The sequence below is a fragment of the Octopus sinensis genome, linkage group LG4, assembly GCF_006345805.1.
Source record: "Octopus sinensis linkage group LG4, ASM634580v1, whole genome shotgun sequence".
In the NCBI taxonomy this organism is placed as follows: domain Eukaryota; kingdom Metazoa; phylum Mollusca; class Cephalopoda; order Octopoda; family Octopodidae; genus Octopus; species Octopus sinensis.
This window is the reverse complement of record NC_043000.1, coordinates 95,877,450-95,902,669: the sequence shown is the minus strand read 5'-3', so window position 1 is coordinate 95,902,669 and position 25,220 is coordinate 95,877,450. Positions and strand designations below refer to the sequence as shown.

The 25,220-nt window shown below is 36.2% G+C and overlaps 1 protein-coding gene across 1 annotated transcript in view; it reads right to left on the bottom strand.

The window, feature by feature from the left end:
• LOC115210651 (serine/threonine-protein kinase Nek11-like) overlaps positions 1-25,220 on the bottom strand; it is a 94,716-nt gene that overhangs the window by 45,888 nt on the left and 23,608 nt on the right. Inside the window, exons 3-7 of the mRNA XM_029779305.2 lie at positions 23,130-23,278; positions 14,019-14,180; positions 10,312-10,461; positions 5,229-5,307; positions 2,605-2,639 (exon numbers count right to left, since the gene is read on the bottom strand). Of these exons, the coding sequence (XP_029635165.1) occupies positions 2,605-2,639; positions 5,229-5,307; positions 10,312-10,461; positions 14,019-14,180; positions 23,130-23,278 (575 nt within the window). The remainder of the gene's footprint in view (positions 1-2,604; positions 2,640-5,228; positions 5,308-10,311; positions 10,462-14,018; positions 14,181-23,129; positions 23,279-25,220) is intronic.

The following is a 25,220-nucleotide window of genomic DNA, read 5'->3' as shown; positions in this document are numbered from 1 at the left end:
CTCAAACATCTAGCCACCTCCTTTCTGCTTCTCTCAGCCCCCACGTCTCTACACCTTATAACATTGTCGGCACAATCACGCCCTCATACACACCTCTTTTCACTTTCATACTCAACCTTTTATCTCTCAGCATACCTTTCACAACTCCAAGTATCTTACTCTCCTCCCTCACTCTATATCCCATTTCCTCAGCTAACCTCCCATCAGCCATCACATGTGATCCCAGAAACTTAAAAACACTCACCTCCTCTAACGTCTAACCATTTATATTCACACCCATCCTACCAGCCATTCCATCTCTCAAACATCTCATCACCTTACTCTTAGCTACATTCACTTTCAGTTTCCTCCTCTCACATACTCTTCCAAACTCTACTTCCAGTCTCCTCAGTTGCTCTTCTGAACCTACCACCAGTGCTGTATCATCAGCAAGCAACTGACTCACCTGCCATTTCTCTCTATTTACTCCCACCATTTGGGCTCTCCTACAAGGGTTCTAGCATTCACATCTCTCACCTCATCATCCATATATAAATTGAACAGCCACGGAGACATCAAACAACCTTGTCTTAACCCCACCTTCACCTTAAATCACTCACATACTTCACCACCCACCCTAACACACACCCTACTTTCTCTATAAAATCTCTGTACAGCTTTCAAAAATCTACCATCTACTCCATACAACTGCAACACCTGCCACATTGCATCCCCATCCACACAGTCATATGCTTTCTCTAGGTCCAGGGTATGACTGTAAATTGGGCCCTGGTTTCAGTGTTTGAGGAGTGTGGAACCACCTTTTAGCCACTGTTGTTCCCAGGTCTACTCTGGCCTGGAGCGGTAGCATCAGTAAGGATCCCAGCTATGGATTAACTAGCAAAACACCCCTGCGGCTAGGGGAAGATGGACTGGTAGAATGCAGTTGCTGTATTCCCTGTGTGTTGTAAGAAGTGGCTAAAAGTGGCGAGAGCAAGGAATCCACTCCAAGAAATTTTTGCTCCGAGAAAGACATACATATTTCTATAACTATCTGTCTATCTACACACACATGCACACACACACACACACACACACATATGTATATATGCATATATATATATATATATATATATATATGTGTGTGTGTGTGTGTGTATATATATGCATGCATGTGTGCATATATATATATATATATATATATATATATATATATATGTGAGTATATATATGCATGCATGTGTGCATGTGTAAGGCGGCGAGCTGGCAGAAACGTTAGCACGTAGCTGTATTTCATCTGCCGTTATGTTCTGAGTTCAAATTCCGCTGAGGTCGACTTTGCTTTTCCTCCTTTCGGGGTTGATTAAATAAGTACCAGTTACACACTAGGGTTGATGTAATCGACTTAATCCGTTTGTCTGTCCTTGTTTGTCTCCTCTGTGTTTAGCCCCTTGTGGGTAGTAAAGAAATAGGTATGTACATACACACATACATATATAATATCAAAATTTATAATAATATAATGAAATTATTGTATACAGTGCTCAGGTGCACAGGCTGGGCTGTTCATAATTATTCTTGTCTGTCAGACAAACACAATACATTGAGGTCCATATCAGACAATGCTTGCACTATGTAAAATATGTTTTTGATGTACTTTACAACTCTTATATTATGACCCCCCCACACACACACACACAGACAGAGAGTGACAAAAAAAGATTCCATTTACAATCTGATTGTTACTGAAAATTTTTTTAGTGATTTTGAAGTGGCTTATTTCACAGTATTAGGACAATTTAAACTTATAAATTGCAAGGTACTAAAATTGAAACCATAAATATATCCAGCGCAACTGCCTATCTTTCGCACTTCACTCAATTACCTGATAACATCAATTTAAATATAGCAGTCAATAAAATCTGGTATAAAAATCAGTATGTAAATTGCCTCACATTTGCAGTTTTACAATTTTGTAGAGTAAAGGTATAGTCAGTTTTTTTAGTTTTTACTTGTCATATTAGTGGTAGCTGTAATGGTGATGACGATCAGGGATGGTGTTGGTGGTCATGTTAGTGTTGGTGTTGATAGTGAAGGTAATGATGATCAATGGTAGTGGTGGTGGTGGTGGTAGTGGTAGTGGTAATAAGCAATGGTGGTAGTGGTGGGAAGGTAATCACGATGAATGGTGGTGATTACGGTAAGGATGATAATAGTGGGGAGGTAATGGTGAAAGTAGTGGTGGCATGATGATGTTGTTTAGCCCCAAGTCAGCCCTAATGAAGAAGACCTATGATCAAAGCCATTCTGGTCATGAATATCCTGTCTTTTTCATATGTTCAGGGAACCCAGTATCATATTATCGAATATGATATTTTCTTCAAGTAGCAGGTTGTGATTTGAGGGAGACTAGGCAGCTATTTCTAACAGATGAGTGACCACCTACAGGCTTTTATAGTGGTGGGGTGGTGATGGTGGTGGTAGTGGTGGGGGTGATGATGGTGGCAGTGGTGACAGTGGTATGGTAGCAGTGGTGGTGTTGATCATGATAATGATTGATGATGATCACGATGATGATAATGGTGGTAGTAATGACTAATTAATTAATCAACTAATTATACTTACAATTTTCCATCAATTTTGCATTCATCATTCATTTTCTGCAAGAAATTTAAAGACAGTAATAAAGTAAGAAATTGAGAATCAATTTATAAATGATTCTTAATCAACAGTTAAATTATAAAAATATAATAATAAAATATACTAATAAAGTTATAAATTATATTTACAAATTTATATAAAAAGATAGGTTAAAATACACTGCTTTTGTTTCATCTAATTTTAAAACAATGAAAATTTTTATAAAATTTGTCCTTATTAAGCTGATGTTTTGAACATAAATTAGCATTAAATTTTGATGGAGGGTTTTAATTTAGAATATATTAAAACAGGAAGTTTGTATCATAGAGCCAGGGGTAGTCTCAGGGAATTGATATTATATGGGCTAAATGAGCATTTGGGACATATATATATATATATATATATATATATATATATATATATTGTGTTGAGTTTTGCAATATTTTGGTAACTTATCTGCTTTATTTGTCAAGTTACAACAAAAGCAGTCTGGAATTCAAAGTAGAGACCATTGTGTTGCACCGTCTCAAGCAACCTTTCTGCCAGTACCTTGATCCCACCCTGATAGCAGTGTTTGTCCTTCAAGGTGAAGAACTCCTTCACTGAAGCTTTCATTTCCTCTTGGGTGGTGAGACATGAGTACAAGAAGTGATTCATGAATCAGAACAAGTGACAACCCAAGGGGAAAATTTTTCCACAATCCTAACATGCATAAGCAGTGGTTAGGTAAGGGCCAATTTCCAGAACCTGTCGCCAAAAGTGAGCATTTCAAACACAAAGTGATGCTCTGTGTCTTGTGGAATTATGAGGGATAATTCACTACAGGTTCTTTCCTGATGGTTGCACTGTCAATGCCAACCAGCATTCTAAACAGCTGGAGAGGTTGTATGCCATTGTGCAGCAAAAATGCCTGGCACTGGTAAACAGAAAGTGAGCTCTTCTGCAGCAGGACAACGCAAGACCTCATTACTCCTTGAAAAACTTGGAATAAACTCCAAGAACTTAAGGGAATCAAACTGATGCCACCCCCAGTATATAGTCTGGATCTAGCTGCCTCGGATTATTACTTGTTCCAATTCATCACTCACTTCCAGCACTCAAAACACTTCATCAACCAAGAGGCAATGGAAGCTTCAGTGAAAGAGTTCTTCACCTCAGAATGGGATCAAAGAACTAGCAGAAAGGTGGGTGAGCTGGCAGAAACATTAGCACGCCGGACGAAATGCTTAGCGGTATTTTGTCTGTCTTTACATTCTGAGTTCAAATTCCACCAAGGTCAATTTTGTCTTTCATCCCTTCAGGGTCGATAAATTAAGTACCAGTTACACACTGGGGTCGATGTAATCGACTTAATTCCTTTGTCTGTCCTTGTTTTTCACCTCTATGTTTAGCCCCTTGTGGGCAGTAAAGAAATAAGAAAGGTGGATTCCAGCAGTGCAACACCATGGCCTCTACATTGAATGCTAGGTTATTTAGTCATAAGTGGAGGTGCAATGGCCCAGTGGTTAGGGCAGCGGACTCGCAGTCGTAGGATCGCGGTTTCGATTCCCAGACCGGGCGTTGTGAGTGTTTATTGAGCGAAAACACCTAAAGCTCCATGAGGCTCCGGCAGGGATGGTGGTGACCCCTGCTGTACTCTTTCACCACAACTTTCTATCACTCTTACTTCCTGTTTCTGTTGTACCTGTATTTCAAAGGGTCGGCCTTGTCACTCTCTGTCACGCTGAATATCCCCGAGAACCACGTTAAGGGTGCACGTGTCTGTGGAGTGCTCAGCCACTTACACGTTAATTTCACGAGCAGGCTGTTCCGTTGATCGGATCAACAGGAACCCTCGTCGTAACCGACGGAGTGCTTCCAAAAAAAAAAAAAATTTAGTCATATCATTACAATATGTTTTTTGAAATACACCACCTTTGTTTCCATAAATTTTGAGAATAATGGAGAATTTTGTAAAATAACTTTGACATTACTGAGCTGATATTTGAAACAAATTAATATGAAATTTTGATGGAAAACTTTAGTTCAAATCATTTTATCATATTTCTGTTGAAATTGTCTTTACATGAATTAATTAAAAAAGTAATGGGAAACTTAATAAAACTGTTTTGTTGGTATTAAGTAAATATTTGAAATATAAATTAGTATGAAATTTTAATGGGAAATTTTAATTTAGATCACGTCAACCCTTTTGTTACCATACAATGCTTTTGTTTCAAATAACTTTAAAAATAATGAGGAATTTAATAAAATAAAATAATTCTATCATTATTAAGCGGATATTTGAAACATAAATTGACATAAAATTGTGATAGAATGTTTTCAATTGAAATCACTTTAAAACAAGTTTGTACTATAGAACCAGGACTGGTTTCAGACAGGTTGGTATAAAAAGGGTAACACTTAACTGGCCTCAAGCTCACCAGTAATGATAAGCTTGATGATGTTAAATTATTGTAATTGGTTTAGAAATATATGAAATTTCCAGGACAAAGAGGCAAAAACTTTCTGATTATCAAATCCAAAAACACATTTTGGATTCTCACGATACATGCACACATGCAGGTGCATGCATGCATGCACAAGCACACACACACAAATGTACTTACAGGAAAATGTCGACAAATAAAAGGCATTTTCAGGATATCTCTGGTTGATGGTCGTTCTGCTGGGTTCTTCTTCAACATTCTATAAAAGAGAGAAAAAAAAGAAAGGAATAAATCCTTAAGTCCTTCAAAATGTTTTAGCCTGAAAGGCCACGGCCATGCTGGAGCACCTTAATTTCTTGAGAATTTTGCTATGATTATAAAATACATTTTTTAATGTCCAAACCAAGCCTGTACAAAAGCCACATAAATAAGAATCAAAAGAGAGTGGAATCAAACTTAGCTAACTTTTGTGTCTGCGTCCATTTTATTTAGATGTCTAAACATATTTATTCTTCATTTAATTTTAGGATTTGTCTAAAAAAATATAAACTTAAATTGTTGAATTTATTGATCACAAAATAAAATTAAAAAGCAGTTTTTCCTGCAATCCCTTTTGTCATCATTTTGTTTTGATTAATTTTGAAAACAATGAGAAATTTAGTAAAATTACTTTGTTAAATGCAGGTATGGATGTGTGGCTAAGAAGTTCAATTTGCAACCACATGGTTTTGGGTTCAGTCCCACTATGTGGCAACTTGGGCAAGTGTCTTCTACTATAGCTCTGGACCAACCAAAGCCTTGTGAGTAGATTTGATAGAGGAAAACTGAAAGAAGCCCATTGTCTATGTAAGTGTGAGAGTGTGAGTGTGTGTATGTTTGTGTCTCTCAGGTTTGACACTGTGTGGCTGTTGTAAATGACTAACTGCCACAGTCATACATGCTGTATCATTCATTTCCAGTATTCTGTGAAATCATGTCTTGCCATGGGGAAATATTATTTTGCTTGAAAATAGGTGAAAATTAGCAACAGGAAGGGCATCCAACTATAGAAAATCTGCTTCAATAGGAGGATTAGAACATAAATTAGCATGAAATTTCAATGTAAGGTATTATTTTAAACATATATTGTGGAGCATTCTATCCACTCTTTTGAAATAATTGCCACCTGACTGGCATCCGTGTCGGTGACATGTAAAAAGCACCATCCGAGCATGGCTGTTCGCCAGCCTCGTCTAGCACCTGTGTCGGTGGCACATAAAAAGCACCCACTACACTCATGGAGTGGTTGGCGTTAGAAGGGCATCCAGCTGTAGAAACTCTGCCAAATCAGACTGGAGCCTGACGCAGCCTCCTGGCTTCCCAGACCCCGGTCGAACTGTCCAATCCATGCTAGCATAGAAAACGGACGTTAAACGATGATGATGATGATGATGAATTCAGATGCCATTCATTGTTGTATTTACACATAAGATAAGTACTTGGTAAGCTAAGTCTGTGATTTACATTTCACTTCATTAATGAATTTGTAGCCATTTTGCTCCATTAATGAATTCAGAAGAGCTATGGATGTAACAAAATTTCATTCTCCATCACATACCTGTATTTTTATTTAGCAAGCCCTTTGAGGTTGATGAAATAATCTAATTATTGTTTCTTTTGAACAGTAGTAAATTAACAGTTGTAGGGAAGTAATTCCTGAAGGCTCGGATTCTGGTGGAGAGGGCTTTAATACAGAAAGTTGGCATTATGGAACGAAGGGCAAATCTACGTGGGTTGGTATCAAAAAGGAGTGTTTTTGTTGAAAAATACGCAATGTAAACTTTGTGCGCTTTTTCTCATGTAATCAAAGCAATGTTAGATATTTTATTCTGTATTGATTTTCAGCACATGCAAATATTTAACTAACTATTCTATCACAATCACTGCCAAAATCTAAAAGGCAAAGGAAACAGCCATTAACAACATTCTCCAATACTTTGAACCTTTCTCCCTCCTTAACCCTTTAGCTTTCAGATTACATATTTATGCACATTGTTTTGAATTAACCCTGCATTATCTTGTCGCTTTGAGATTTTGACGACGTGACTGTTTATTTTCAGAATGACATTGTAAGATGGGGTGAGAGACTGAATCTGTCTGGTTTGAACATAAAACAGGTAGTATATTTGGGTTGGACATGCCTGGTTTAATTGCTAAATGGTTAATGATTACCAATACAAATTTCATAAAGCCAGAGCTCACTCTCCTATGTCACTCAACAGTGCACTATTGTCCTTGAGAAATTTAACAAAAGCAATATTGTTGGCCTTGATATCAAAAGAACATTTGACTATGTTTGGTATGCTAAAATTGCACACCTATCTATCTTTCATCTCTTGGATCAGTGGCCTCTTGTCAGATTGCACTATGACAGTATGTATTTATGGAGCATTCTCTGGTCCAAATTCTATTAACTCTGCTGCATCCCAATGTTTGGTTTTGTCCTTACATTTTTTCTCCATCCAAACATCATCCACATGCAAACTGGACCCCATGTCAAACCCACACAGGTTCCTTAAACATCATCATCATCATCATCATTTGATGTCTATTGTCCATGCTGACTTGGGTTGGATGGTTTGACTGGATCCACCAGACCAGAGGACTGTGTTGAGCTCCAGTGTTTGCTTTGGCACAATTTCTAAGGTTGGGTGCCCTTCCTAACACCAACTACTTTACAAAGTGTACTGGATGCTTTTTCCATGACACTGGTACTAATAAGGTTGCCAAATAACTTACAAAACAAAGAAAAAAAACCCTGGACTGAGTGGGGTTGTAACAGACAGAAGTGGCTTTATTCCAGATGGAATAGAGGGACAGGCACAGGTGTCTTGCTGCAGAGGAAATATATGGTTACCTTGCATTATATAAGGATAAGTGGGAGAATCTGTAAGGAAGTCAAAGACGGTGGTGATATTATAGGAAGGTGAATGTAAGAGAGAGAGAGAGTACAAACAGAGAACTTCAAAACATCTTATGCTAAACCCACAATGGCTCCCTGAAGAAAGACCTCAAAATAATCTTGCAATGAATACCAAACTTATTTTCTTCAACAGTACAAAGACACAATCACCTCAAATATCCCTAAACATGAATATCATGAACTGAGAAAACTCCCTAAACATGAACAGAACTCCTTTCTCTAAACATGAACAGCATGCAATTAGACCCCTCAATGTCACTATAGATGCTAGACCTCACCACCAATGCGGATCTTCTTCGATACTCACATCTATAATATTGTAAAGACTGGCCTTCCTCTTCAGATCAGAAAATACTTCAGTCCACTATAACTACTAAGCCTCTACAACTCTCAAGTTAGACCACAATAGAGTACTGTTATCATATTTCGGGTGGTTCTGCTACTACATATATAGACTACCTCCTAGACTGCATTCAAGATGAAAAACTGCTCAACTGAATAGCATGTTGTTCACCAACACATTCCATTCTCTGGTCCACAAACATATTCTCTCTGTTTTTTTCTGCTCCTATTACAGTGATTTCTGCTTCTCAGAACTTGCCTGTCTTGTGTGACCACCACTTAGGCACTCCCAATTCATTCATTTTCCGTCTTCTCATGATCTATATTGTGTCCACCCCTTCCAGATCTTTCACTATTATACCCAGTCCTCTCAGCCAGAACACTGGCCTTCAGAAATTATCTCCCTGTAACTGTTAACTTACAACTGTTCAAGAGAAAAAAATAACAAGATTATCTCACCAGTCTGGAAGGGCTTACTAAGACAATGAGTATAGCTCCTCCTTCCAGACCAATCGAAAAAAATCTATATATAAAAAAGGTTTCTTCCTCTTCTTCTCTCTGACATGTCAAACATTTCCCTCCTCCATCTATATCACTACACAGCTGCCATATTCAGCAGAGAGCAGCATCAGCAGATATTACATCCCATCCCATCCGATTCCAAATGGTTTCCTGCCCTTCAACTACTTTCATTCCTCATTATCCCTGTTCACACTATTTCAACCAATCGCTTCTTTTCTTTACCTACAGTCACTGCTCTTTCTCCCTTCTACTACATTCCATTCTGAACATCTCTCTACCATTACAACCCATGAACTAAAGCCCCTTATGTATCCCTATCTCTCTTTCTCTCCACTACTCCTACACCTTGCCCATTGTTCTCGCTACCAACATATCTTTCAAGGTGGCGAGCTGGCAGAAACGTTAGCACGCCGGGCAAAATGCTTTGCGGTATTTCGTCCACCACTGCATTCTGAGTTCAAATTCCGTCGAGGTCGACTTTGCTTTCATCCTTTCAGGGTCGATAAATTAAGTATCAATTACGCACTGGGGTCAATGTAATCGACTTAATTCGTTTGTCTGTCCTTGTTTGTCCCCTCTGTGTTTAGCCCCTTATGGGTAGTAAAGAAATATATTCTTTACTCCCTCCTGAGTCATTCCAGTATCTCTCACCTTACCTCTCTACATACTAGTATTTCCAATCATATGCACTCACACACTTGTTCATCACTCACTATATTAAGCACTACCTCCACCTGTTTACTCCCACTTCATACTCTTATGAAAACATCCACTCTCTCATCCCCTCCAATGATCCACTGTCTGCATTCTCTCTGATGCTCACCTTCTTGTTCTTTGAGAGTTTGCTCTAGCATCTCTTCATTACCTTCCTCTCATCTCCTTCAGCCATCTATCTATTCTATAGCAACACACCTGTGCTTGTCACTTTGTCATACTTATACCTGTCAACACCTGGCTTGTCTTAGTTCTTTCCTGTCGTGTAAGTTACATGAAAACCTCACTGGAGCTAGTGGCATGGAAAAAAAATATCACTCTATATGCTCTGTAAAGTGGTAGAAACCATGTAAAAAATGACACTGGAACTCAGCATAGCCCTGTAGCTTGCTGGTTCCTTACCAAACCATCCTACCCATACTAGAATGGAAGGCAGACATTAAATGGTGATGACGATGATGATAATGACGACGACAATGATGATGATCTATGTATGTGTGTGTCTTTGTGTTCGTGTTTGTTCCTCACCACCACTTGACCATCAATGCTGGTTTGTTTACATCCTCATGACTTAGAAGTTCAGCACAAGAGACCAACAGATTCAGTATCAGGCTTGAAAGAGTAAATAGTAAGTACCGGGGTCAATTAGGGTCAATTCATTCAACTAAAACACTTTGAGGTGGTTCCCCAGCATGAGTAAAGATAAAAGATAAGATAACTTACAGATTGAATATATTGCTTAATTCTTCGGGATAGCGGTTGGGCAGAGGTGGTGGTTCCATTTTAACAATCTTGTTCACAATTGAATAAAAAGATTCTCCAGTGAATGGATGCTCCAATGCACACATATCAAATAGGATACAGCCAATAGACCTGAAAAGATTCAATGACAAAAAATAGGATTTAGCTTTCATTATTTACTTGTTTCAGTCATTGGACTGCAACCATGCCAAGGCACTGCATTGAAGGGTTTAATTGAACAAATTGAACCCAGTGCTTATTTTGCTTCTTAATCTTGGTACTTATTCTGATGGTCACTTTTGTCAAACCACTTAGTTACAGCTTCTGATCTTAACTGATTGGAAGTGTTAGCATGTATATGTTTTGTCTTAGCGTACAAGATAGGCTATAGCAAATATTCTGCTCAATACTATATATATATATATATATAATACCATAACCAGTTGAGAATGTCTCTTACTGGCTGATGATATGATCATATAATAATAATGATGATTAACAGGACTCATGGAATTTTCACAGAGTTAATGGCAAACTTATTGGGTTATTTCTGAAAACTTTATCCAAAAAACCTGAAAGCTTAGCCTGTGTTGTGTCTGTATCAAAAGATAGTTGCTCATCTACTAATCATTGAAAAGTGAAGGAAATTGGAATACAATGATTACTTAATGCACTTTATATATACACTTTATATACTTTATGCACAATTTTATAGAATTAATATGCAGCACTCTCCATCTTCTCTCTTACTCTTCACCTTACCCTCTTTTTCTCTCTCCTTTTTCTTTCTCCCTGTTTTTCTCTCACACTTCAACTAATCGCATGAAAGCGTTACAGTCGGACTAAGTAATGGAGAGAAAAATTTTGTTGAGAAAGAGAAATTACATATTTCACTCAACACCACCTCTCTCTCAGGGTCACAACAATGCACCATATAAAAATTAGTTGAAGGTGAAATAATTTTTTGAAGTTTCCTTTAATTTTTTACAAAACCATAGAAGTAAAGAGATTAACCCTTTTGATATCAACCCACACAAGACTGCTTTTGATTTTACAATATAAACTTCCAGCCTCAAAGTGATTTATATTTAAAATCTTCCGTCAAAATTTCATATTTATTTATATTCCAAACACCAACTTGTTTTATTGATCATGCAATGCAACCCTTCATATAAACACACTACAGAATAGAGAAGTCAGCTCACAATACCATTTCTCTGAAGATTTTCTGAAGAAATGGTTCTAACCCCAAAATATTGAAATACAAGGCAAAAGTACAAACCATCTGCTTGTATTATTTCTTATAATTTGCATTGTTTTGACTTTAAAATAACAATTAAAGATATTCATATATTGTCCATACATACAGCATGTCCTCTACATCCCTCACTCAGCCAAGAGGTCCTTGTCTTGAGAGCATTTAAGTGTTGGTGTCACATAAAAACCACTTGTGTTAGGGTCATGTAAAAACGCCTGTGCAGGTGCTACATAAAAGCACCTGTGCCAGTATCATGTAAAAGCATCCATGCTGGTGCCACTCATGTAAAAGCACCTGTGCTGGTGCCACATAAAAGTGCCCATGCAGGTGTTACATAAATGCACCCATGTTGGCATTATGTAAAAATGCCCATGTCAGTGCCATGTAAAAGCTTGTGTGCTGGTGTCACATAAAAACACCTGTGCTGGTGCCATATTGAAGTGCCGTGTGAAAAGCACCCAGTACACTCTGTGAAATGGTTGGCATTAGGAAGAGCATCTAGCTGTAGAAACCATGCCAAAACAGACATGGAACCTGGGCAGCTGACCAGCTCCTGTCAAACTGTCCAACCCATGACAGCATGGAAAATAGATGTTAAATGATGATGATGATGATGATGATAAAAACAAAATAAAAACATATATATATATATATATATATATATATATATATATATATATATATATTATATATATATATATATACATATAAAAATTAGTTAATTCACATTTATCTCTTAGGCATCATACCTATCCTGACCTATGTCTCTTGCTATGGTGTTAAAGTTATCTAGGATTTATTATAAGAATGCTTACAGTATGTTGCTAATTCCTGCCTACAGTTAATAAAGCTACTCTCTGATGTAAATATTTAGAATGAATCCTCTTGGCAAAGTTCACGTCAACTTCTTGCTATTTAATATGGTTTAGCTCAACTTAGGATTGACCATTTTAGCTCATATTCAGTCTTTTCATCCCTAAGTTGCCATATTAGCTTGCTAAGTGATGTCACATTTTCCTTATTTTTGTGTTTGAATGATGAGATGTGGTTGTAATAGCACGATTTAATTATATGTATGCCTATATAAAAGGTAGTCTTGAGCACACAATGTTCCTAAAAGTTAGTTATGGTCTTGTTTTTAGTTCTACTGGGTTTCTAGCAACCCTCCTCACCAGGCTAGCCTGGTTGGGGTGCTGGTTTAGTTGTTGACAACCTGACCATGCAACAGGTTGTACTGGGTTCCATGTTACCAGCAGCACCCATGAGAGCCTTACAAGTGACCTGACATACACAGGTCCTGAGGAAAGCCAATATAATTGAGTATTGAAGTGATGGTGTACAAACACCGGTTACATTGAACTGGACACCTTGTTAGAATGAATGATTGCAGGATCCCTAAATAGATGCGACATGGGGAACTTGTTAAAGGTTTCATCCTGGCTGCTCAAGATCAAAGCCTATTAACCCGGAACTACCATGCCAATGTGATGAAAAATGGAGCAGACCCAAAATGCCAATTCTGCAATGACATGATTGAAACAGTGGACCACCTAATCTCTGGATGTAAAGTCTTAGCACCAGTGGAGTATAAATTAAGACATGACAGAGTTGGCCAATATTTACACTGGCTAATAAGTCGGCATTACAATATCAAAACTGCCGACAAGTGGTATAATCACCACCCTGAAGCTGTAACCGAAGGAGAAAATGTAACAATTCTGTGGGACTTTCCAGTACATACAGACCAAACCATCAAAGCTAATAAACCAGATATTGTTGTGAAAGACCAAAACAATAAAGTTTGATTATTGATCGACATGAGCATCCCCTGTGATCATAATATCTCGGCAAAAGAGTTTGACAAGCTCAGAAAATAAAAAGACCTACTCATTGAAATTGAGAAAATGTGGCATCTCAAGGCGGTTACAATACCAGTGATCGTAGGAGCACTAGGAATGATCAAGAAGGGAACCGAAAATTATATGAGAATGATCCCTGGCTTACCATCCCTGCAAGAAGTGCAAAAGATTGTCTTAACTGGTACATCACACGTATTGAGAAGAGCATTGTCGATGTGAGAACTATTACTACCCATGTATTTTAATTTAACTTTAAAAAAATTTAAAAAATGAACGAACTATTGAGTTTAGTTTAATGGCCTACCAATGTATACTATGAGTTTCTTTGCCATAGGAGTCGGGAAGACACTCGGCAAGAAATGGAAGCAAATTTGAAAGAAGAAAAAAAAAAAATAATAATGATAATAATAATAATAAAGTAGTCAGTTTTTTTTAAGAGTCAGTGAGGGAAACACTACACAATCAATCATATTGCATGAAATAGTAACCAGGTCTCTCTCAAAATCATCATAGCATACTGTTGTGTAAAAACAATAAAATTTTTGATGTAAAGGAAAATAATGAGCGCTTACCAAATGTCAGCCTTGCAGTTATAACCTTCATGTTTCAGCACTTCTGGGCTCATATAATAGGGAGTCCCAATAAAAGTTGAAGCATAGTCTGATGGTCCTGCCAATATTCTTGAAATTCCGAAATCTCCAATTTTAATGATGCCATTCTTTAAAAAGATGTTCCTAAAGATACAACATGAAAAATGTATTATAAAGACAATGAAATGTAGGCATGGTTAGGCACAGGGTACAGCTTCCTAACCATGTAGTTTTGGGTTCAATCCTACTGTGTGGCACCTTGGGCCAGTATCTTCTACATATTCCCTGGCAGAGCAATGCTATATGAGTGGATTTGGTGAACAGAAACTACCAAATGCTTAGTGATATTTCGTCTGCTGGTACGTTCTGAGTTCAAATTCCGCTGAGGTTGACTTTGCCTTTCATCCTTTCGGGGTCGTAAATTAAGTACCTTTTACGCACTGGGGTCAATATAATCGACTTAATCCATTTGTCTGTCTTTGTTTATCCCCTCTGTGTGTGGCCCCTTGTGGGCAGTAAAGAAATAAGAAACTGGAAGGAGCCCATCACACACATTTGTATGTGAGTATGTATGTGTGTAAGTGTATGTGTGTGTAAGTGTGTGTGTGTGTGTGCATGCGCATGTGTGTGCTTGTGTCTCTTTCTCAGCATCACACACTAATTGTAAACAAAGGTTATTGTCATACAAGCAGTTTTATTCATTTCCAATCCTCCATGGAAACATGCCTGGCCATGGGGAGATATTATCTTGCTTGGAAATAGGTGAGGGTCTACAACAGAAAGGGCATCTGACTGCAAAAAGATTTGCCTCAACAAATTCTGTTCAATTCATCCAAGTATGATGAAGGAAGAGGAGGAGGATCATTACTTTTGCTATCTAATCCAAGTCAATTCTGATCAAGCATTCCTACAATGATAGTCATTGTCATACTCATTTCTCTTTTCATTAAGGTGGGTTTTCTATGATCAAATGCCGTTCCTGTCACCAACCCTTATTTATTTCCAAGCAAGGTATTATTTTTCCATGGCAGGACGTTTTTTTTTTGAAGACTGAAAATGAATGACACTACATGTATGATGTCAACATTTATTTGTAACTATCATGTTCTGGTTATTATTATTATTAATATTATTATTATTATTATTATTATTATTATTATTATTATTATTATTATTAGTAGTAGTAGTAGTAGTAGTAGTAGTAGTAGTAGTAGTAGTAGTAGTGGTTGTTTATTTTATTGGACATTTAAGTATAGAATGTATCTTGTGTTTGTGGGTTATTTTGTTTGGGTTGTATCATTGAACTGATAGCGTTTTGTGTAGGATGTGGGTTGTTCCTATCAGAGCTATTTTTTTATATAGTATATAGTGTTGAGGGACCAGGTATAGCTTCTTCTTCTTTCTATTATTGTTGTTGTAAAGTGGCGAGCTGGCAGACACATTAGCATGTCAGGCAAAATGCTTAGCAGCACTTCATTTGTCTTTATGTTCTGAGTTCAAATTCTGCCAAGGTTAACTTTGCCTTTCATCCTTTAGGGATTGATAAATTAAGTACCAGTTGTGTACTGGAGTCATTCTAATTGACTGGCCCCCTCTCCCAAAATGTCATGCCTTGTGCCTATAGTAGAAAGGATTATTGTTGTTGTTGTTGCTGTTATTATTAATATTATCATCTTCACTTTGGTGTTGGAATGTTTAAAGACAGAGGTGTAGCAGAAACAGTTTTAGTTCTAAGTTATGACAGTCTAAATTCAAATTTAATATCTTGTCAGGGCTGAATTTATTTCCCAGCTTTCAAGGATCAATAAAAAGGGTTGTGCTTAACATAATAAACTACATATCACTTCCACAAATTTGTATCTTTATTCTACAATTATTATTAACAGAAAATTATTATTATAATTATTATAGTTGTTGTTGTTGCTGTTGTTATTATTATTATTACTACTTTTATTATTATAATTATTATCATCATTATCATTATCATTATTATCATTATTATTATTGTCTTCTTCTTCTTTCAATTCTGTTTCCATTTCTTGCCAAGTGTCTTCCCAACACCTAGGGCAAGAAAACTCACTGTTATACATTGGCAGGCTGTTAAAATCCTTTCAGCAATAGGCACAAGGCCTGAAATTTGTGGGGAGTGGACTAATCAATTACATCAACCCCAGTGTTTAACTAGCACTTAATTTATCAACCCTGAAAGGATGAAAATCAAAATTGACCTTGGCGGAATTTAAACTCAGAATGTAGCAATGGGCAAAATACTGTTAAACATATTGCCTGGCATGCTAACGATTCTGCCAGCTTTCCACCTTATGTAGGCCATTAATATAAACACACCAGATGGTTCATTTACAAAGTCATGTGATAGAAAATAGAAAGAAGAAAGGCAAAGCAAAAAAGGAAAAAAAAATTAAAAAAGAAAATAAGGGAGAAAAGGAAAGAAAATTCACAGCAACAATGTTCTTCACAATATATGTGACATACCAGTTAAAACAAGTTTTTGCACTTCCTGTATGGATGGTAAGCCAGAGATCATCCTCAAATAATTTTTTTTTTTCAAGATCACTGCACCCATTGATCACTGTGATAGTAAACAAATATTTAACCTCTGCTGTAGGAAGTGCTTACTCCTTTTTTTTTGTTTATTTTTACTATTATAATTATTATTATTATTATCATCATTATCATTATTAAGGCAGCGAGCTGGCAGAATCATTAGCACACCAGGCAAAATGCTCAGTGGCATTTCATCTGTCTTTACAGTCTGAGTTCAAATTCCACCGAGTTTGACCTTGCTTCTCATCCTTTCGGGGTCAATAAATTAAGTACCAGTCAAATATGGGGTTCGATGTGATCAACGTATCCCCTCTCCACAAATTTCAGGCCTTGTGCCTATAGTAGAAAGGATTATGACTATTGTCCTTATTATTATTATTATTAATGAATGAGAGAGCAATGCATACCATCAAAGTGACACTAGGGTAAATTATACGAAGCCCAATACACCCATCATGACTACTCGTCTGATGAGGGTATACCAGGCACATGCATCACAATGATATGTGCTCGACATGGTGATCTCATATCAAGATAAACAATGCAAGACCTTGCAGGTGGGGCTGAGTTAAATTTTCTTCAGGTCAAGTAACCCATCCCGCTCAAAATGTCCCTGAATAAGGGTTGTCTAAGGATGATGAATGAAGCACCCATGTTTCCAGAGGTGAATTATCCAAATCCCAAAGAATTCCTCTCAACATATGGCTATGATGCTTCCCAACTACTTCAGCTCGTGATCAGAGATGCACATATCGTCAGCCACCAAGGGACATGCTCAACTGGTTACGGTCAAACAACTGACAAGCAAATCTGTAGTATTGAGCAGAATATTTGCTGTAGCCCATCTTTTATACCAAGACAAAACAATGTACATGATAACACTACCAATCAGTTAAGATGAGAAGCCATGAGAGCCAATGCCTGGTACTGTATCAGGGCATTATTATTATTATATTATTATTGTTAACACTATCATATCTTCAAGATCTAAGTGTTTAGATATATTAGTATATTCATTAACATATAGCAAAGAAAATCTGTTAAGTTCTTTCAGGTTTCCACTCATTTAACTGCATTTCAGTCTCATAGCCTTAAAAATAACTGGTGCCTGTTTGTTTATTTATTTGTTTTTAACCTTAAATATCATGAAATATGTAGAAGATATTGTCAACCATTTCAAACAATTATCAGTGAGTAATAGCCAAGGAATCCTAAATGTTAGGCATGACATTTGAATATCAAATACTAAATCAACTGGAAGGACAATTTAATATGCAAGGATGTAAAAAGAGGGAAGCTTTGTTACTTATATCCTTTATTGGAAGAATGTTGATGATAGCATTAAACAATGTTAATATTAAGGATAGTCTTTAACAACAAGCTTTTAACTTTCTCGTTGATATAACCAAAAATTGTGAAATGCTAGCAGAGAACTGTCTTCCCTAAATTTGGATTTAGACTGACGTAACTTATGACTAAAACTGTTTCTGCCACACCTCTGATTTTGAATACATCAACACCTAAGTGAAGATGATAATAATAATAATAATAATATACAAATACAGAGAGAGAGGGAAAGAAAGAAAGAGGGAGTGTAGATAGATAGGTAGTGTTGTTACCATAGCAATTAACACATTTTGATTAAAAACAATGCAGGAATTTTAAAAGCAAGTCTGTCAACACAACACAACACAAACTTCAAAAAAGACTATATGTATATTATATACATATTTTCATTGCTGATTTCTCATTTTGATTCAAACAGTAATGGAATATAGTTTGTTCTGCTTACTATAAGAAGTGAAACAGAGAAGTTAATATATTGGCAAAAACAAATTCCTTTTTGTAAAATTGAAATCCATTGCAGTTAAAGGAAAAACTTGAAGGACTTTAACAGCTACTGTTTCAGGAATATAGAACAAACATACCAAAAAATACATTCTTCAGTAATGTGACAGTGAGTGTGTATCATGATACTTCAGTTCTATTTGAAAGGTCATGTACAGATGCAAAATATATGATGAAAAACAATTATTTAAGAATTATTCCTCAAGACATGTGCTGTGTGGGAACCAGCATGTTAAAGAATAGACTCAATGTTACTTCTGCATGTTACAAAGAGGTTTAAGTAAGGTTTGCACTCTGATCTCATAATACCCTCACCAGCAATGACCCGTTTTTTACAGCCCTTCATGTACCCAACCCCCATTTGTTTCCAAGTGAGTTAATATTTCCCCATGATGGGACATTTTTCATAGAAGATTGGAAATGAATTACACTGCTTGGATGATACTAGCACTTGTTTTACAACTATCATTTGCAGTTAAGACAAAGATGAAAACACACACATGCACACACACACACACAACAGGCTTCATGCTGTCTGATAAATCTACTCACAAGGCTTTTGACACTTATTGGAACAGTGAAGACAGACAGACAGATAGATAGATAAATGATAGAAAATGGAATGAATGACATTCTCTATTTAAAACCATTACAATTGTTTCAAGCCATTTTTACACCTACAGTACATTGGTGAGCTGTTGTGTAATCATTCCTGATGTATATCCAGTAGCAGGAGCATTTCTGCTGTCTGATGACATCAGGTAACCAATAACTTTGGATGAGCTTTGCATAGCATTTCATAAGGTTTTACCTGAATCTTATTTAACTTATCAAACAGACCTTTCTGGTGCTGATGCCATGCGAAAAAGCATTCAGTTCACTTTGTAAAATAGTTGACATTAGGAGGCATCCAGCTGTGGAAATAATGTCAAAACAGACAGCAGATCTTGAAGCAGTTCTCTGTGTCACCAGCTCCTGTTAAACTGTCCAACCCATGCCAGCATGAAAGACATGTTAAATGATGATACACACACACACACCACACACACACAGACACACATAACAGAAGTAAATAGACACCTTCATAATCATTAAAATTTATTTAAATCTGAAATTATACATTCCAATTATTCATTAAATGTTATAATGTGAATATTTAATATTTAGTAGACATGCCTTTTGCATTTCTCAATGCAAGGACCCTATTAGGCATGTTACTGATCAGATGACAAATATTCACTTGCAGAATTTCTTGCTAAGTTTCATGCAGTAATCTCAAAAGATCTGGCTTTGAAGATGCTTTCTTGTTCTTTTTAATGAAGTGACCTGTCCATTATGTCCCAGGGGTGTACAATAGGGTTCATATCTGGTGACTGGTTTGGCCATGGAAGCTTTTTAATGCCATTCTCATCCAGCAAATCTTGGGTTATTTTAGCTGTGTGGCAAGGAGCCCCATCTTCCATAAATACAGAGTCTTCTTTAATCATTTCACCACTGGAGAAGATTGAAAGGAGTCCTTTCTGAAATATGGACACATTTATGTTTCCCTCACCAGTTCTGATCAACCATTGATCCAAATTGCTCCTCCGACCATCACAGAATATCTACTGTGTTTCATTGCTGGCTGTAATCTTTTCACATCAAATTTTTGATCACTGAGTGTCCAGAACCACACTCGACCACTGTCAGGAAATACAGCAAATCTGGATTCATCAGAGAATATGATAGTGTCCCAAAATGCTAGTGACCTCTCCACCATTTCACGGGCCCAGTCCTTTCTCTGCCTGATGTGGCTGGTCAAAGAAGTGGCTTCTTTCTTGCTGCTCTGCCATAGTAGCCAAGTTTGTGAAGATACCCAACAGCTGTTCTGGGACTGACATCAACTTGTTCTGCTATGTCAGAGGCCTTGCAATGAGGATTATCCTCCACACTTCTCTTAACAAAGAGAAGGGTCATGCCAGAGGGCCCTGGTTGATCTGGGCAAGGTGATGTGGACACCTTCCCTTCTCTAGTGAATTGCACAATTACTTTATTAACTGTAGAAAGTGGGATCCTAAGGTTTTCTGTGATTTTACATGATGTCCACCTTCAGAATGACCCACAATATAGCCTCTTTGAAATTCAGACAGTTCTAAGGTTTCTTTTGTACATGGCATGATTAAACAGTCACATATAGAACCTGAAACATAAAAATGTTAATTAATAAAAAATATAAACCATTGCAAATTGGAATAAACATAAAAACGATGTTTTATGGGGTGTCTATTTACTTCTGTCATGTCTGTATGTTTATATTATATATATTGTCGTGTGGAAGTAGAACACCCCTATTGGTTGGCTCCTTATGGACTGCGCCACAATATAAATGGACATACGCAGAGGTCCTTCAGAAGTGTAAAGCCAAGAGTTGCGTATTGTCAAGGGTTATTACCAGTATCTTGAGTAGAATGATTTGTGAGGACATTATTATTATCCTGTTATATCGCACGTTGAACATGTGATACAACAGTGCACCTAGGTTTCAAATAGCACCAAAATGGAGAAAACAACAAGAGCAGCAACAGCAGCAACTACAGAAGTTAACAGAGTTGTTACTGCAGTCAAGAAATACGACAGAATCATTTTCAGCAGAAGATGATGCAAACTTCATCGAAGAATTTCAGTACAAACCGGATGAAGGAACTACCTTTTACTGCGTATTACAGGTGATACGAAGACATATCCAGAGAGGAATGCAAGGGATGGTCTAGTGAAAGGAAGGTAAGGCTACATTTGCGTAAACTTACCCCTCTGGAACATGAAAGTTTTTGTCACTTTATTTTGCCGAGAAAGCCTGCGGAATTGTGTTTTGATGAAACAATAAATATTTTGATTAATATTTTTAGGGAAAAAGTTCGCTGTTTAACATTCGGTGGGAATGTTTAAATTTAAAGAAAAATGAGTCCGACGACTTTGTAACATATGCTGGTATTGTCCATAAGGCTTGTGAAAGGTTTAAGATGGAAGAATTAAAACCAGATATGTTCGAGTGCCTAATATTTGTTAAAGGGATTGTGGCAACAGGAGACGCAGAAATTAGAAAAAGAATATTATCAAAGTTGAATCAAGATGTGAAACTAACCTTGCAGAAAATGGCTGAGGAATGCCAACAAATAATAAACCTTTGAGAAGATACAAGAAAAATAGAAGACAATAATAATAAGAATAATATACAAACCTGGGAATGTTTATTTAAAGAAAAATGAGTCGATGACTTTGTAACATATGCTGGTATTGTCCATAAGGCTTGTGAAAGGTTTAAGATGGAAGAATTAAAACCAGATATGTTCGAGTGCCTAATATTTGTTAAAGGGCTTGTGGCGACAGGGGACGCAGAAATTAGAAAAAGAATATTATCAAAGTTGAATCAAGATGTGAAACTAACCTTGCAGAAAATGGCTGAGGAATGCCAACAAATTAAAAACCTTTGAGAAGATACAAGAAAAATAGAAGACAATAATAATAAGAATAATATACAAACCTGTAAAGAAAGTACAGAAAAAAAAATATAAATCCAAAACTGTGCTATGGTTGCAGGGACCCGCATTTTAATAAAGATTGTTTTAAGTGTGGCAAAATTGGGCATAGACAGTTGAAATGCTGGTTGAAGAAAAATGTAAAAAATGAGAAACCAAAGAAAGTCTATTCAAAAATAAATTATACCACACAAAACTGAAAATTTGTGTCGGTAGAAATAAATGATTTTCAGACCTTTACAACAGAAAGGAATAAGAAAAAATATATAGATAGGAGATGTACATGCCAGGCAAGTGATTTGATTTGAGACCATATGTTAGAATTAAAATAACTGCAGCATGGAAGATACATTTTAGCCATTCAAAAACACACACCAAAGACTGCTAACTTCACTTGAACATTTATTAGTTGTTGTATGGAGTCAGATTTTTTTGTAAAATTTTGACACTATATAACAAATAATAAATATTCAAGTGAACATAACAGTCTTTGACGTTTGTTTTGAATGGCTTATGTATGTCTTACACATAGTTATATAGCCTTTAATATTTTAGGTATCTCAGAATACCAAATACACTTGTCACTTATCCCATTATCGTATATCCTTCTTATCATAACCATTGTTGCCTCTCATGCTTCTCACTCAATAAAGAAACAAACAAGCAAGCAGCAATATAGTATTATGAAGTCCCTTTAGTGGTAATGAGAACATGGCTACCTCTCTGATGCTGGTTTTATGAAAAACACATCTAGCATACTCTGTAAAGTTTGAAGCTGTGAGGATTCTTTAGTCCTATCGAGAACATGACACCTCTCCAGAGCTGGCGCCAAGAGAAATGCACTCAGTACACTCCAAAAAGTGGCTGGTGTTAGAGAAGGGTCTCCATCTGTATAAACCAAGCCAGAATGAAATATGAGTGAAAATTAGTTTACCCACAACTTATCTAGGTAAGGAAACCATCCAACCCATGCAAGCATTGACAGTGGACATAAAATGACAATGATGATTGAAGAAAAGGAAGAAGATGATGATGATGATGTGAGTGAATGTGTGTGTGTGAGTGAATACATGTGTATGAGTGTGTGCATGCAGTTTTGTATGTGTAACATTTAATTTATGTTGGCATGTTAAACAAGCAAAATAACAGGAAAAAAAGGTCCTACCTTGACTTTAAGTCTCGATGTAATATATGTCGTGAATGTATATAGTTGACTCCCAGCAATATCTGAATAAACCAATCTAATGTCTGTTTTACACTTATTGTGCTTTTAGCCCTCACACATTTTTCAATATATTGATCCAGATCTCCACCCTACAGAGATTAAATTGAGAAGTTGTCAATAATGATAATAATAATAATAATAATAATAATAATAATAATAATAATAATAATAATAATAATAACAACAACAACAATAATAATAATAATGATAATAATAATAATAATAATAATAATGGGTTCAAGTTTTGGCACAATGCCAGCAACTTTGGGGTGGAAGCAGGTTAATTGCATCAACCCCAGTGCTCACCTTGTACTTATTTTATTGACCCCAAAAGAATGAAAGGCAAAGTTGACACCAGCAGAATTTGAACTCAGAACATTAAGTCTGACAAAATACTGCTAAGCATTTTGCCTGGCATGCTAATGATTCTGCAGGGTGCCACCTTAATTATGATAATATTTATAATAATAATAATATAATAATAATAATAATAATATTATTATTATTATTATTATTATTATTATTATTATTATTATATTGAGTTCAAATTCTGCTGAGGTTGACTGCCTTTCATCTTTATGAGATCTATAAAATATGTACCAGTTACATACTGGGGTCCTTATAATCAACTAACCCCTCCCCCAAATTTCAGGCTTTCTTCCTTTAGTAGAAAAGATTATTATTATCATTATTATTATTATTATCATTATTATCATTATTATTATTATTATTAAACAATATGAAGAGCGCGATGCAATTGCAATAGATATTTTATTGGTTTGAATGATATTTCAACAGCTTGCCTGTCTTTGTCAAGTTCAAAATGAAAAGTGATACATAGAAATTCAAATTCAAAAGTCTGAACGAGGAGATCCTGTGTTCCCACTTTGATGGAATGACATCATCTGTCTTCAATTTTACAACTTGCAAAAAGAAAAAGAAAGGAAAAAGAAAGGGGAAAAGAAGAAGAATATTTAATAAAACAGTTTTGTGTAAATATGAAATTCCCCTGTGATTTTGTTCATTCCTCCACAGTGGATGTTAATAACTCACAAACATATTTCTCTTCAGGCATTTTGAGGACTGAAAGCGTAGCAGATTCAGAATATTTTCTGAGAATATGCACTTTCAAGTCTTTTTCAAAATTGCAGCTGTTTGATATAAAATGCTTGACAAGTTCTGTCGAACTACTATTATTGTACCTGACATCATATCTGTGTCCACTGAATCTTTAGTTTAATTATTCTGTTGTACAACCAACATAAATCAAGTTGTGTTTGGTGCATTCTGCTGTGTACACCAAATGGGAATCTCTACACATCCCACCTTCTGTATAAATCATAACATTTCTGTTATGATTCTGAATAGAATTGACTTGACTCATGTTGTTGCACAATGAACAGGGCTTACTTCTCATGCGGCTGCTTTTCAAGGTACAGTGAGAAGAAACACCAATGTTAGTTTTCTTGGGCTCAGAAGTAGAGGTTAATAGTTTTCTTATATTTTTATTTCAATTAAAGGATACAATAGGCAGTTGAGGCAATTGTTTGAAACGAGGATAATTTTCTGAAAAATGCTGGTAACTTTCATGTAACACTTTTGAAATATCAGCAAGATTTTGGTGCCAGTTAATCACAAAAGGAATTCCATCACATATTTTACTTTGCTAAAATTATACATGGCTTTCCTTGCTAATATTAGCTATGTCATTTGCAATTTCCTTTAATCATGATTCATTGCAACTGTGTTTGACATAATGGAGTACAAAAGCATTTGCATGTTTCTAGTAATCCCCTATATCAGTACAAATTCATTTTATCCTAAAAAATTGGGATTTGGGATTTGACTGAATTATATAATGGAATGATGTGGGCTTGCAAAATAATTCTGTCACTATTCTGCCTCCAGGAAACTTAACTTTTGCGTCCAAAAATTCAACGCTAATTTTTGAAAAACTAGACAAATTTTATGTTGGACTTAAAGCCATAGTTTTTAGCATAATAGTCACAGAAATGCAAGAAGTCAATTAAA